At 36.5% G+C, this 13,559-nt stretch overlaps 1 protein-coding gene across 1 annotated transcript in view; it reads left to right on the top strand.

Moving 5' to 3' along the window:
• ADAMTS19 (ADAM metallopeptidase with thrombospondin type 1 motif 19) overlaps positions 1–13,559 on the top strand; it is a 145,055-nt gene that overhangs the window by 100,931 nt on the left and 30,565 nt on the right. The window contains exons 14-18 of the mRNA XM_017739345.1: positions 356–486; positions 2,036–2,205; positions 5,066–5,193; positions 5,863–5,983; positions 7,989–8,069. Of these exons, the coding sequence (XP_017594834.1) occupies positions 356–486; positions 2,036–2,205; positions 5,066–5,193; positions 5,863–5,983; positions 7,989–8,069 (631 nt within the window). The remainder of the gene's footprint in view (positions 1–355; positions 487–2,035; positions 2,206–5,065; positions 5,194–5,862; positions 5,984–7,988; positions 8,070–13,559) is intronic.

The raw sequence follows: 13,559 nt of genomic DNA, 5'->3' as shown, positions 1-13,559 counted from the left end.
CCTGGATCCCAAAATGCTTTGTTAGGCAGTGCCCCAACTCAAATTAAGGGAGACATCATAGTCTGGATACCTTTTCTAGGAGGCATCCTTCATTGGAAATTAACTTATTTTTGAGGTTATGGACAAGAACTGAATCTGCTCCTTGGCCACTGAACCAGAGAAAGGTCTCTGGCTGCTGCATTTACTAGGATAGACAAAAAAGCTTTGGGGAACACTAGGCAAAAATATATCTGACTGATACGAAAACTGTATGTTGAACCACGTGTTTATGTTGTGCTTCCATGTGCTTGTGGAGAAGTGAATTGTTTTGCATATGCCTTGATTTTTTTTACGTAAGAGCTGAATTTTCCCCTAGTGGTGTAAGGCTGGAGATTGTATCAATCGGACCTCTTTTGCGGAGCACGTGGAGGGAGAGTGGAGCGCGTGGAGCACTTGTAGCCGTACTTGCAACACTGGAATCAGCAGTCGACAACGCAAATGCCCTGGGTAAAAACAAGTTCAGGTTTCCATTTCTTTTCATCAGAATTTCTGAACAAAACTTAAATGAGTACAGAAACCATGAAGAAAAAATTGGCCTTTACCTAAGCAATTAATACTTTTTGTATACTGAAAAACTTAGAAGAAGAGGTATTTCAGTTTTTTTATCGCATGGCAACACTATTTTTCACCTTTTCTGCTTCTGTCAAGAGCCTAGATAATATTAATGGGAGAATAAAACTTTCTTTTTAAGCTTCACCTGAAGAAGCAACAGAAACTTAAATTCACAATTTCTGACTTGCAGATCATCAGGGTGTAATTCTAGTCTTTAAATTTTTTAACTGTAGAAGATTGACTTCTGCATCTCATCTGGAGAACCAAGGAATTGAAACTTTTACAAAGAGACCTTTCTGCCAGTTTCTCAGACATTTAGATAGACTCTCTGGAAACAGAATTTAGGTTCCCTATCTTGTGAAAATGAAAACCTTCTGCCATTGGAGATAAAGGGATTTTTACTTTTGACTTGAATGAAATTTGTTTCGCTATGTCTCAGTGACCAGCTAAAAGGTGTTTTCCTTTTAATTACTCAGTACCAACTTGATTTTTGTGGGTTATTTATACACCAAGTGAAAAAGAAAAATAGGCATAGAAGTGGGAACAGAGTAGAGTAATGAAGGCAAGTATAGGGAAGACTAAACCAGAGTGGGTAAGAGTCGAGTCAACGGTTTTAAATAAATAATAATACAACAACAAAAGGGGGAAATGAAGAATTATGGAAGACATTATAGCAGATTTTGGGGCAAAATAGACAGGAGGATTAAAAAAGATTAATTTGCATAAAGAATGTTGCAGAAAAGTTGGATATGACTATACAGAAGCATGTAAGCATAAGTTTAACAGAAATTCAGGTATGCAGAATGCTTTCATAGTTCATGCCATCTAAACACCTCTTTCAGCCGTATACATTAAAGCTATTTCTAGAATTTACAGATTTCTTAATTTCACTCTCATGAATTCATTTTTCCAGGCAAGGTTCCAAATAATTAGCTCCAGTTTCTGCAGTTCTCTCTTCTTTTGTATTTGTTCGTTAGGACCTGGAAGCACAACTGAAGTGACCAAAAAGAAACAAAGCATTTGTCTGAACCCTGTAACACCACACTTGTTAAAAGTGAAAAAGGAGAGGTAGCAGAGCTGCAGGTGTTGCTTCCTTTCAGTAGCCCCTTTGGCTTAGCCCAGGTAGAGAAAAATCATCTCAACTATATCAAAACTGCAGCTGTGCTTCTCCTTACTGAACTCCTACTAGTCTGAATGCTTCCTTGAGGCTAAGTGTAAATTATGGCTTAGCACCCAGCCCTCCTTATATGTAACATAACCGGTACAAAGAGAAGGCAAACATGTTTTGTTCTGTGACTTTGATTTTTTATGGGTGATTTCTGGATGCTAAGTGTCAAAAAAAACCCTGCTATTTTGAGTTTGTGTCTAGCATAAATAAACTATACTGTAAATCTGACAAAATATTGCCAACAGTAAAGGGTTGTATTTATGCCATCTTTTCTAGTTCAGGCCTTGAAGGAGAGTGTCATGGGCCCACAATGCAGTATAGGGTATGTGAAAATCCTTCTTGTCCTGCTGGTGTTCCTGCCTTTAGGGACTGGCAGTGCCAAGCTTTCAGTATCAGATCTTCATATCAGAAGCATGTGCACCAGTGGCAAGCTGTCATTGATGATGGTAAGTATAAACCATCACCCTTGTTCTTATCATCTGCTTATATGGCTTGCAGCTTGTTGGTATTGTTGATCAAGAGAGCTATAGTTAAAACTAGAGTAAACAAACGATGAATGAAAATTGAGTCAGCTTTTTCCTATTTAATCAGAATTGTAGTATGAAGAGTCTCAGAAATAGCACTTTCTAGAGTAGTGGTCCATCATTAAACATGCATATATCAGTTATATTTTTTACCTACAAAGCCAAAAAGACAGTGCAGATGTTGTGAGCCTGTTGTTTTTGAGGAAGGAGAGAACTTACAGCTTAACATTGTGAGTATTTCACATACCAGTGTTTGATTTTGGCAGCAATCTGTATGTAATACATGCTGTAAACGTCAATAAGATTTCTTTAAATCCTAACAGCTACTGCATGCAAAGTCCTGGCATACTGTTTGCATGCTTCCATGCAAGAAACTTGCTTTCATACCATATCATTAGGAAAACACTCAAGTGGGAGTATAGTAAGATTAGACTTATATTATCTGCAAAAATAATGTTGGTGTAGGACATCAGTGACTAGAAAACAAATTCCTATGAAATGTAAACAATAATTGCCACCCCACTGAATTTTCTGTAATTTTTTGTTTTAATTTATTTAAATTAAAAACAAACAAAGGAAAAAGCACAACAAAAGCACATCAGTTATGAAAACAGTTGACTTGAGAACCTAAAGTCATAGCAACCCACAGTAAAGAAAACCTTGAATGACACAGGAGTACTGTGTGTTACCAAATTTTAAGTAGTTCATTACTATAAATTGTTTTAACTCTTGAAACAATTTATCAAAAAGCATCAGAAAGCACAGAAGACTATTTTGCTATCAACATATTATAATATATATGCCTAACTAAAGAAGGTTTTTTTTTTCCCTAAGCCTTTTCTCAAGGTGCCAAAGGGAAAACTTGTGATAGTATTTTCATTAGGCTTGTATATTAGCTCATTTCATTGTAAGAAGAACTCTCTCCAGCTATTACATAGGTGCTTATTGAGTCAATTACTTTTGGTTTGTTTTACTAAATTTCATTTTAGCAGAGGACTACATGATTTATATCCTAAAGGATCTAAATGTTTAAATCTGACTTTGAATAATATGATTTCATTCAGATGAAAAAATCTTGACACTCTCCTGTGCCATGTTAACGAGTATGGATGGTTGCTTTCATCTAACTTCGTTCTGAGTGATCCTACTATCTTGAGGTGTCCTTCAGGGACAAAAGTGGACCAGACAGAGAGTTCCAGTATCCCAGTATACATTGCTCTCAAATCCTTAATTGTTTGCTCTCTTAGTGGACACTAATGGTACACCATATCCAAAATAGTTACTGTATGAGGGTCTGTAGTCTGTTGAAGTTGTCTGGTGTTGTTTAGTTGCTGTCTCTTTGAGTTCAGTGTCTTTAAAATAATGTTTAGGTCATCAATCATGTATTCCTTTAAAAAAATGCTGATACATGTGTAAAGGCCCCAGGGAACTTTGAGGTTACTATTTAAGGAGTATAACAGGAATGCAGAGGGCACAAACTCAGGCAGCTTTTTAGCTGGAGATGGCGTGTGTCTGACTAGCTTCACATGTTGGCAGAAGAGATCACATCTGTTTGTACTGGTCCTCTAGCCCTGAGGCTCTGTCAATTTTAGTAATTTAAATGTGCCCAGACCACTCTCTGTTGTGTAAGTCAGTTGGCACAAAAGTCCTGTCTGTACTTTCCTACTCTTTTGCATGCTAAAATGACTTTTTTGAAAACAGTCCTTTGCAGATGGCAATTTCCAGTCTAGACTAAGCTAGTGCTAGTTAGCACATGCAAAAAAATGTGGCATAGACTGTTTTACAGTTCAGCTGTATAGACAGTAGAATTCCTGTGCCCCTGAATGTTTCCTGGAACTGTTTAATTTACTAATAAAAATGCACTCCAGGAATCTAGAAGTCAGTATGAAGTCAGAGTGGCATAGATTGTGTCCAAGTGAAATCAGTTTCAGGTTCAGGATTGACTTTATCCTTTCAAAAGTCTGTAACAGATTTAGGAAGAAGTTCTGAGTCAGTTCATTTGTGAACAAAGATACGAAAAAATCCTGTCATTTTGTACTTTGTTGGCCACTGAGAAGAGACTTAGTTTCTTTTATTCGCTATTACTTTCACAGTGGTGACACAAACTTCATTGTTTATAAATGAGGCCGTTAGAAATACATGGATACATAGGCCATTACTACATTTTTATGCGCTTTCATAATTAGAAATGATTTACAGAATGTTTTAGAAATTTAGTAGAAAATTGCTTGAACTTTGTAAAAATGTCAAAAATAATGTTTCCAGGGGGGTTGTGGGGTTTTTTTTGTTTGTTTTTTTTTTAAGGTGGAATTTGTAAATTCATATATTTTTCTTCCCAGGGTGTGTCAGTTACTTCATTTTTTTTGCCTTGACCTGCATAGTTAGGAAGTCTGGAAAGTGTTAAGCTCCTTTTTTAACCAATATTTATGATCTGCCAAAAATATAGGAGAATGAAAGTATAGGTTACAACCAAAATATTCCAACAGCTGTAATGTGTATATTCTTAATTGCAACAATGAGCATGACATGAGTACTATGTAGGCCAAGTTTGTAGCAACAGCATGCTGTAGGGGGAAAAAAAACCTCAAGTTTTTCAAACAGCTAAGGAATGGATCAAAATCTTTTTTGTTTTTCCTGTGTCTAAGATAACTTCTTATGTTAACATAGATGCATGCCACGCATAAGCAAGTATCAGTTTTAACAATAGTGTTGATGATAATTCTGTATTTCTGAAGTTCCCTTATTCCAATATTGCATGTTTTTCCATCCATTGCTGCTACAGAAAAGCCATGTGCCTTATTCTGTTCGCCGGCTGGAAAGGATCAACCTGTTCTTCTAACAGAAAAGGTGATGGATGGGACTTCCTGTGGCCAGCATGGGCTAGATGTCTGTGCAGATGGTAGATGCCAGGTATGAATTATTTGTTTTGAACCTGGATATACTGGCACACACCAAGCACACATATATGTTAAGACTTTAAAAGGTTTTTAATTCATATCAGGCCTGCATATATTAACTTTATTGCTGTTGTCAAGCTACCCCTGATACTAATTCATAGAAATAGGTCTAACAGTAATATGGAGGTGCTTGAGTAAACTTAATTTATTTTAAACTGAATGCTTTTTAGCAAAACACGAATATAATTTATATTTACATATTCTAGACCTGTTTATGCCCTGTTCAGAATAAGGTCTTAGGCTGACATTAATGGCACTTTCCCATTGTGGGCATAGGAAAGAACCACCCATATTTTGAGTAGAAAGCAGGAGAGGCACATTGCATTCACTTAGTGGGAAGGCCTGTGGTGTGTGCGTTGCATAGGGCATCTGATGTGCCACAGGTCCCACCAGGAGATGGGAATGCGGTTGTGTTTCTCTTGGAGAGCAGCTGGTAGACTAAATCACAGGGGAATTCTCTATGGGACAGATCTCTGTCACGAGCTAGTGCAACCCTCATTCCCAGCAGGGCTGGGTCATGTAGGCTAGGCATCTTGCAGAAGGGAGAGGTGCCTGATACTAAGGGCAACTTTATGAAAAACATGGCCTCTATCTGAATAGCTTTTACTTTCTTCTCCTGCAGAAATTTGGCTGTGATGGTATATTAGGATCTCTGGCTCGTGAAGATCATTGTGGTATATGCAATGGTAATGGAAAGTCATGCAAAGTTATTAAAGGTGATTTTAACCATACCAGAGGAGCAGGTAATGTCTGTTTGTTTATTTCAAATACTAAGGAAACCAGTGGCTTGTTGATTACTTTGAGCATTGGGAAATTAAAAAACTATATTTCTTAAAACTTTGCAGATCCTCAAAAGAACTGTAGACCTAGATTTTTAAAGATAAGACATTGAAGATAAGACTGCATAAATATTTTAAAATTTGTTGCAAAATTATTGCACATTATTTCAATTGCAAGATGAAGGAAATATCTTTCATTAAGAAACACTCTATTTCATAGAAGAGCCTAATTTTTAAGGAATATGAGAAATTAGATTTAAATCTTTAGCAAATAAAGGAACTGTAAATTCTTTTCATGTTTAGATTCATTTAGTATTCTTCAAAATAAAGATCCAAATTATGATTTGTTACCTAGAGTAATGTTATTAAACTGAGCCAGGCAGTGACAGATCATAAAGCTAAGTAAGTGAAGAAGTCTAATACCTCTTCATTACTCATTGTTTTATACTAATAGTATCTCAAAAAGCCAACAGATTTTATGACGCAGAATGAACATGAACTATCCACATGCTGCTGTGATCTGTCCTGTGAATGAGAATAACTTACTGACTCCAGCACAATAATGTTGACAGAGTAGAGAATTGAAATCCTAATAATGTGCACCTTGCACTATGAATACAAGTCTTTCCTTTGAAACAGCATTTGACCAACTATCAGCGTTTGTTTGCCATTACAATTCCAGTTTCTTGAGTAGAAAATGTGCAGAATTTAAAGGTGGTAAGTAAATCACATCAAAAAATACTGTAATTAGAAGCAGACAGCATATCTTTGAAAAATAGAGGATTTCAGTGGATTTTAGACTGAAGTATAGTACTTTAGGCAAGAGGGGAAAGTTAGGCATAGTCTTCAAATGTTTATGTCTGGCCCTCTCAAGCTGAATGTAAGGCAAAGCAGCAATCCCAAACCCCAGATGAGTCTGGAGGACTACAAGATACAAAAAAACCAGCAAAGAAGGTTCCTGCTAATAAAATCACATTATGTCAGGTCTCTTCTATTGAATGTGGAGCTGCTAATGTGAATATCTACACACTTTAAAGTTTTGTCAAGGTGCTGTGTCAACCCTCAATATTGTGGTATTGCCATCTTAACACCTGTGTAAGTTATTTTCCTTCTTAAGAAGCTGTAAGCAATACTTAGAAGGTGTTATTAGGTCTTACAGAAATGAAAGATGCTGCTTTAATTTTCATGTTTCAGGATTATTGAAAAAGTGTTGCAAATGCTAAGTATTTTGTTGTAGAATATCACATAGCTACACATAATAAAAGATGGGAATATTTTTCCTTTTGTGAAGTTCACCTGGATAATCTAAAACATGGGTTTATTTATTTATGACATTCCTTCCTGCACAGTGGTTTCCACCTATATTGCCTTTTCACCATTTTTTACTTAAAAGGGATTGTTCAACATCCTCTCTTAGTCCCACACTATCAGGAAGCAATGTCAATTTGAAGCTAAAAATTAATAAGTAGATTTCAAACCCTATCATGACAGGGTTTGAATATGTTTAATCAAGAAGAAGGAGATGGAACAAAAATATATAACACAAACTAAATACCAAGCAGTAGGAGGATGCTTAGATTTTAGTGCTATACCATTTGTCTTTAGATGCTGAGTGAAGCTGGAATTCTTTTTTTGTCATCTGGTGGTCATGGTGACACAGAACTACCTAGCCAGTGATAACTTCACCTGCTCCAGCCCCAATCTCCCAGCCTCACTAGTTCTTGTTATGTTTTACTGTGCTATGCTCTTTTAATTGTGTAGCGTTGTATATATATATTACGTGTAAGGCACAGGTCCATAGCTTCTTTTTCAATTTTGCAAGAATCCTCAAAATATTGGTTTATAAATTATAACTTCCTACATTGAAAAAACAAAATAGGGGAGAAAAAAATGAGGAAATGTGCAAGATGTAGTTTTCTATGCTTTTCAGATTTTCTGTTTAACTTGGGACATCTGATTTCATGTTTAGGTTACGTGGAAGCTTTGGTGATACCTGCAGGAGCAAGGAGAATCAAAGTTGTGGAAGAAAAACCAGCTCACAGTTATTTAGGTAAACGTTATATATGCTTTAGTGTTAATGTCCTGTTTTACTCAACACTGAAATGTGCTAGCTAAACATGCCTTTGTGATTGAACAAAACTCTGAGTAGAAAAGTAGATCTGTGAAGAACTTGTCTAAGGAATGGAAAGAATTATTACAGAACCAGTTTTCATATAGGTCTTCTTCTGAACTTTTATCTCATCTTTTTTAGAGAACATTTCAAAGACTATTTAGATTATGCAAAAAAATTTCTGTGCATACTTGCGCATTTTTAATTTTTCATATGAGAAGCACATTAAAACTACTGGAAAGAATTTTGTGCTCAAACATGAAATCATGTGTGCTCAAGACACAAGACACACTCTGGGCAACATACAGCAGTTCCCTAAAAAAGTCGAACAGAAGTTCTAAAATTAGACTGAAAAAGCAGAAAAGTATTTCTTTGCACTATTTTGAATTGTCTAAATCTTCTAATAGGCAAACTTAATCACAGTGATTTTTTTCTTTTTTTTTTTCCATTTAAGTGAAATTGTCTTTCATTGATTAAAAAAAAAGTGTTTCTCTTTTAATGAGGTCTAAAGAAGTTGTGTAGGAGAGTACACTTTGTTACCATTATTGTTACAGGGTTTAAGGGAATATATGAAATATCGTAATTGGTGTTGTTTTGTGCAGTGCTTAAATTTAAATTGAGAGAGGCATGGTATGAGAAACAGGACAATGTTATGAAAAATTCCCTGGTCTGGTCACTATTCTTAGTTACTTCAACTGAGAGAATGTTGAAGAGGGTGGATTTTAATTAGGAGAGTCTAGGTTATCAATGGATGACTGCTGATTTGTCTGAGGCCTGCGCCTTTGCAGGAGGTTTTGAGATCTGGAATATTTAATTGTTCCCCAGTGAACCACGGACTTGGATAGGTAAGAGTGTTGAAACAATAAATGAAGTTTGTCTTTCTATTAACATATGTAGAGAATAGAAATACTATTATTTTCTGTTTTTTGAATAGTGCATAAATAAATATATAGTTGCTGACATTGCATTTAGGGAAATTTATTCCTTCTTTATGAGTAGCAAACTAATTTATCCCTTACCATACAAAAGGCAAAAAGAGTGAAATGGTTTTTATGCTCGTGAAATAATGTCAGTCATGATGCTCATTTGTGAAAGTTGCCAATTAGCTCCTAGTTGCTTGTTACTGTAATTTTATTTTCATTAATTTTAGTGGTTTAGGTCTGACTGAGGATCAGCCAGTATTCTCTGCAATATCTTTTCTTGAGCCTTACGCCTTATTTTTTTTGGTAAGCTTTTATGGGGACCCATTAAGAGGTCTGTTGCCACACCTTGAATTAAAACCTGTGCTGTTGCACCATTTTGGCGGTTTTTTTAACTAGCAAAAGGTATTTAAAATTTCTTCATTTGTAGGTAATTTATTCTGAAAGCATCAGAATCTGAATTGAAAAGGAGTAGTTTTTGAATAGGCATTACATAATGAAAGTTTTGGGGAGAAAGCTTAGGTCTTTAGTTGTAGAAACAATATTCTTCACAATACTGTGGTTAAAAATGTGAAATGTAATGCAGATTAAATTATTTCATGTTTCTGATTGGTTTTCCATCGTACAGTTCTTTATGTTAATTTTATGTGGCACGATACTTGGTTCTGTACTTGAAATTAGTCAATACAGGCCAGCACTATTTCTGTTTTACTAATTGTCCTAAACACATTTTAGGATTAAGGTCTGGAAATAATACAGCTCACTATACAACTAATAATTGTGTAACTGGAGATAAAGTGTAAACACAATGTGTTCCAGCATACACTAATAGCTGTTGCTTAGAAAGCAATTTTAGCTGAAGGAAGATTTGATCATTGTTGTACAGCACAGGTCAAATACAGAAGGAGTCAAAATACAGTGCCCTTCTTTGAATTTACTTGATGGTCAGGAAACAGAGTCACTATGATCTGGAAACTGCAATGGTTTTGCTAAATTGATTAGTAAAACTACAGCCCACATTAGTAGCATCACTGGATAATTGTGTTGTTGAAGCAAATAGTCAGAGCAGATGTCTTCTTTGTCTGAAGTATATCAACATCCACCACAGTAACAGGAGCTCTGGCGTAGCAGAGGAAAAGGCAAGGTAAAACTTGCAACTGCGTTTGCTGAACTAATTGACCTGTTGACAACTGTCCTATCTCTTCTCATCTGTGGAGAAGCAGAAGCAGGGATACAGTCAAACTGGGTATTCCTCCCCGCTGAAATTATATTGGAAAAAGCACAAGAGTTTGTGATCCTTCTTTTATCAGTACAGTATTCTGGAGTGGTAATTATATGTAGCAGTACAGTGGGTGGGGAGTGTTTGTTTAAGTCAAGAATATTTCCTAAAGCATAAATGTACCAATTTTTGAATTACAAATTATTATTTTTAGAAATAATTTCATTATTTATTTTCAAAGACTAAACTAGCAGTAATAACACTGTTTTTGAGATTGTTTCACTATCAGATACTTAAAAAACCATTTTAAGAACAGCTATAAAAAGTTTTTTCAAGCATTATCTACATTCCTATGGTATAAGATAATTAAAATATTTCTGTCTTAGAAGTCCTAGGCTTTGAAATTACAGAGCTCATTCATGAGACACTTGAGTGATGGCACAACAGGTCCAGGCTTTACAATGAATTAATGTGATTAGTTAGTGGAATACAACTATAGAAATTACTTACAGTCTAAACCATGGAATTTTTTTTTGTGCTAATCAGAAATGAGAGAAAAGATTCATTTTCAGCTGAACTAAAGAAGTGGATTACCTGTGTCATTATTCTCAAATATATGATCAAGCTACCTCAGGGATATAGACCCTTCAGTTCTGCAGTGTAACACAATATGAGATTGTAATTGCCAATGCTCTTTTAGGCATCCAGCCTATAGGTGTGCTGTGTTCCATGTGATTTCTTTTATGAAATGCTTCCTAGTTAAAAAAAAGCATGTTGGGTCACATTTTGAGACAGGAGGGTGTGGGAAAGAAGATGGTGTCTGAAAAATTTTGAATCCCTCATTTCTGACAATATGAATAGTTTAAAAACACCCTGAAACCAAATCTGTGTAATCTTTGCAGACAGTGTAATTTCAGATTTCAAGGGAAGCCAGTTGAGAACCTGGCCCCTGAAAGCAAAGCAGAGACCAGAGTCCACTGAGACTAAACATGTTTTCTTTTCATATATAGAGGACCACAGAAAATGGTTGAAAGCCTATGGGTAAAAATTACATGCCAGGCCAACAAAGGAGACTTTTTTGTTGGGGGTTACAACAGGCTGCCTAACCAAGAGGAGTCTGCTGATGAAGTGCTCTTACTTCAGCTTCATCAATCATCATGCTTACAGACTCTGATCTGGCTTGGTGATTTCAGTTACCTGATGTCTGCTGGAAAAACATCACACCAAGGTGTAAGCAGTCCAGGAGACTCTTGGAGTGTATTGAGGATAATTTTTTAATCAAAGTGATAGACCAGAGTAATAGTGTTCCTGGACCTTGTTGGTTGCTTCCCAACACAGATGAACTATTTAGAGAGGTCAAGTTTGGTGGCAGCCTAATCTGCAATGATCACGCTCTGCTGGAATTCATGATTTTAGGGATACGGGCCAGATGAAGACTAAAGCCAGGACTCTGAATGTTATGAGAACAAACTTCCAGTTGTCTAAGGAACTGATAGCTGGTACCCCCTGGGAAACTGCCCTTGAGTGTACAGGAGCAAAACAGAGCTAGAAGCTCTTTAAATATTTAGGATAATAATTTTTAATAACAATTAAGGATAATAATTTTTCCTGCATTGCAAGACCTCTTGATTCCAACATATAAGAAATTGGGCAAGGAAGGCAGGAGACTAGCAGGGTTGAGTAAGTACCTCTTGGTCAAACTGAAGTGGAAGAAGGGAATGCATAGGCAGTGGAACCAGGGACATATATGCTGGGAAGTATACAGGCATGCTGCTCATGTATGTGGGGATATGTTCAGGAAGACTAGGGTACAGGTAGAGCTGAATTTTGCAAGGAATGGGGAGATTATTAAGGGTTTCTACAGGTTTTTAGTCAGAAAGGGAATAGTAAAGAAGATATACACACCCACAACACACACTGAAAAATAGGACAGGAAGAACTAATGATGATGGTCATGGAGAAGGCTGCAGTGCTTAGCAGATTTTTGCCTCAGCTTGAGTGGTAAACTCAGCATCAGGGCAGGGAATGGTGGAATGAAGTTCCTCCCATCATAGATCAGGTTTGAGACCAGCCAAGGAACCTGAACATACGCAAATATATGGGACCTAATGAGATGCATCCTCTGGTCCTGAGGGAACTGGCTAATGTAGTTATCAAGTCACTCTCAAGTATATTTGAAAAGTCATGGCAGCCCAGTGAAGTTCCCAGTGATTGGAGAAAAGGGACTATTGCACCATTTTTGAAGAGGATGATAAAGAGGACACTGGCAACTACCGATCAGTCAAGCTTAGGCCTGCTGTAGTTTTCAAAAAGTTACTCGAATCTCAAGTCTTAATGTTCTTAAGATGGCTTGAAGGGACACCTGATAACCTGAATGGAAGTGAAACAATTACTTCCTTAACAAAAAATATCAGTGAATGGACTTTCAGTTAGAATTGAATTTCAGGTATCTTTTACATTTTCTACTGAAAAGTAGGGATCAGTCAGAATGGCATTATTTTGATATTTTTTTGGAAAGTATGACTATATTTTAGACAAAAAAACCCACAAAATTCAGTAAGTTAATACAGTAGAATGATTTGTTCATAGAAAAAAAAGGGTTAGTAGGTACTGATATACCAAGTGGAGGAGCAGAACCAGGGCACTGTTACTCCCCACTGAGCATTTGGAGATGCAATAGCTAAACTGTGAATTATTGTATCTTTCTGGCTGTGTAGCCTCTTGCACCTCATTTAACTTGGAAGAATGTATAGCCCTGGTACAGTAATTAAAAAATACATTCCACTCATCAACATCACTTAAATGCCATTGTTATGACGGCTGTTTTATGCTCTACAGAGACACAGTTGTAATTAGTCCCCTTGGTTTAGCACTGAAATTGTGGTTGTGGTTACAGTTGTGGTAGGCTTTCCCAGTCCAAGTGTTCTTTTGTTGTCTTTTCAGTTGTACGTGTATTGCTTGAATTACCTGAGAGAGGATACACTTGTGTGCTGAATGTTCTTCCTGTTTTGGGTTACTTTGTACAGGGCAACCTCCTCTGTCAAAAGTTAAGAAGAATAGGAATATGTGTGTGGTATGGAATAAAACTCAGTGAACTTGCTTACAAAATGGGGTGTGACAGAGTCAAGAACAGAAGCTGCACTGCCTGAATCCAAGTCCAAATTTAAGTCTTGAGGACACGCTTTCTGACTTTGTCTAAGACCAGTGACTCATATGAGGAATCTGAAAGCAGAAAATTCAAGATCTGGCATATTTTTGTATTCTGGAGCTGGAATTTCAGTTTCCTGCACA

The sequence above is a fragment of the Corvus brachyrhynchos genome, unplaced genomic scaffold (genome assembly GCF_000691975.1).
Source record: "Corvus brachyrhynchos isolate BGI_N302 unplaced genomic scaffold, ASM69197v1 scaffold547, whole genome shotgun sequence".
Taxonomy (NCBI): domain Eukaryota; kingdom Metazoa; phylum Chordata; class Aves; order Passeriformes; family Corvidae; genus Corvus; species Corvus brachyrhynchos.
Note: the sequence above shows the minus strand (reverse complement) of the source record. Positions and strands in the feature narration are given on the sequence as shown.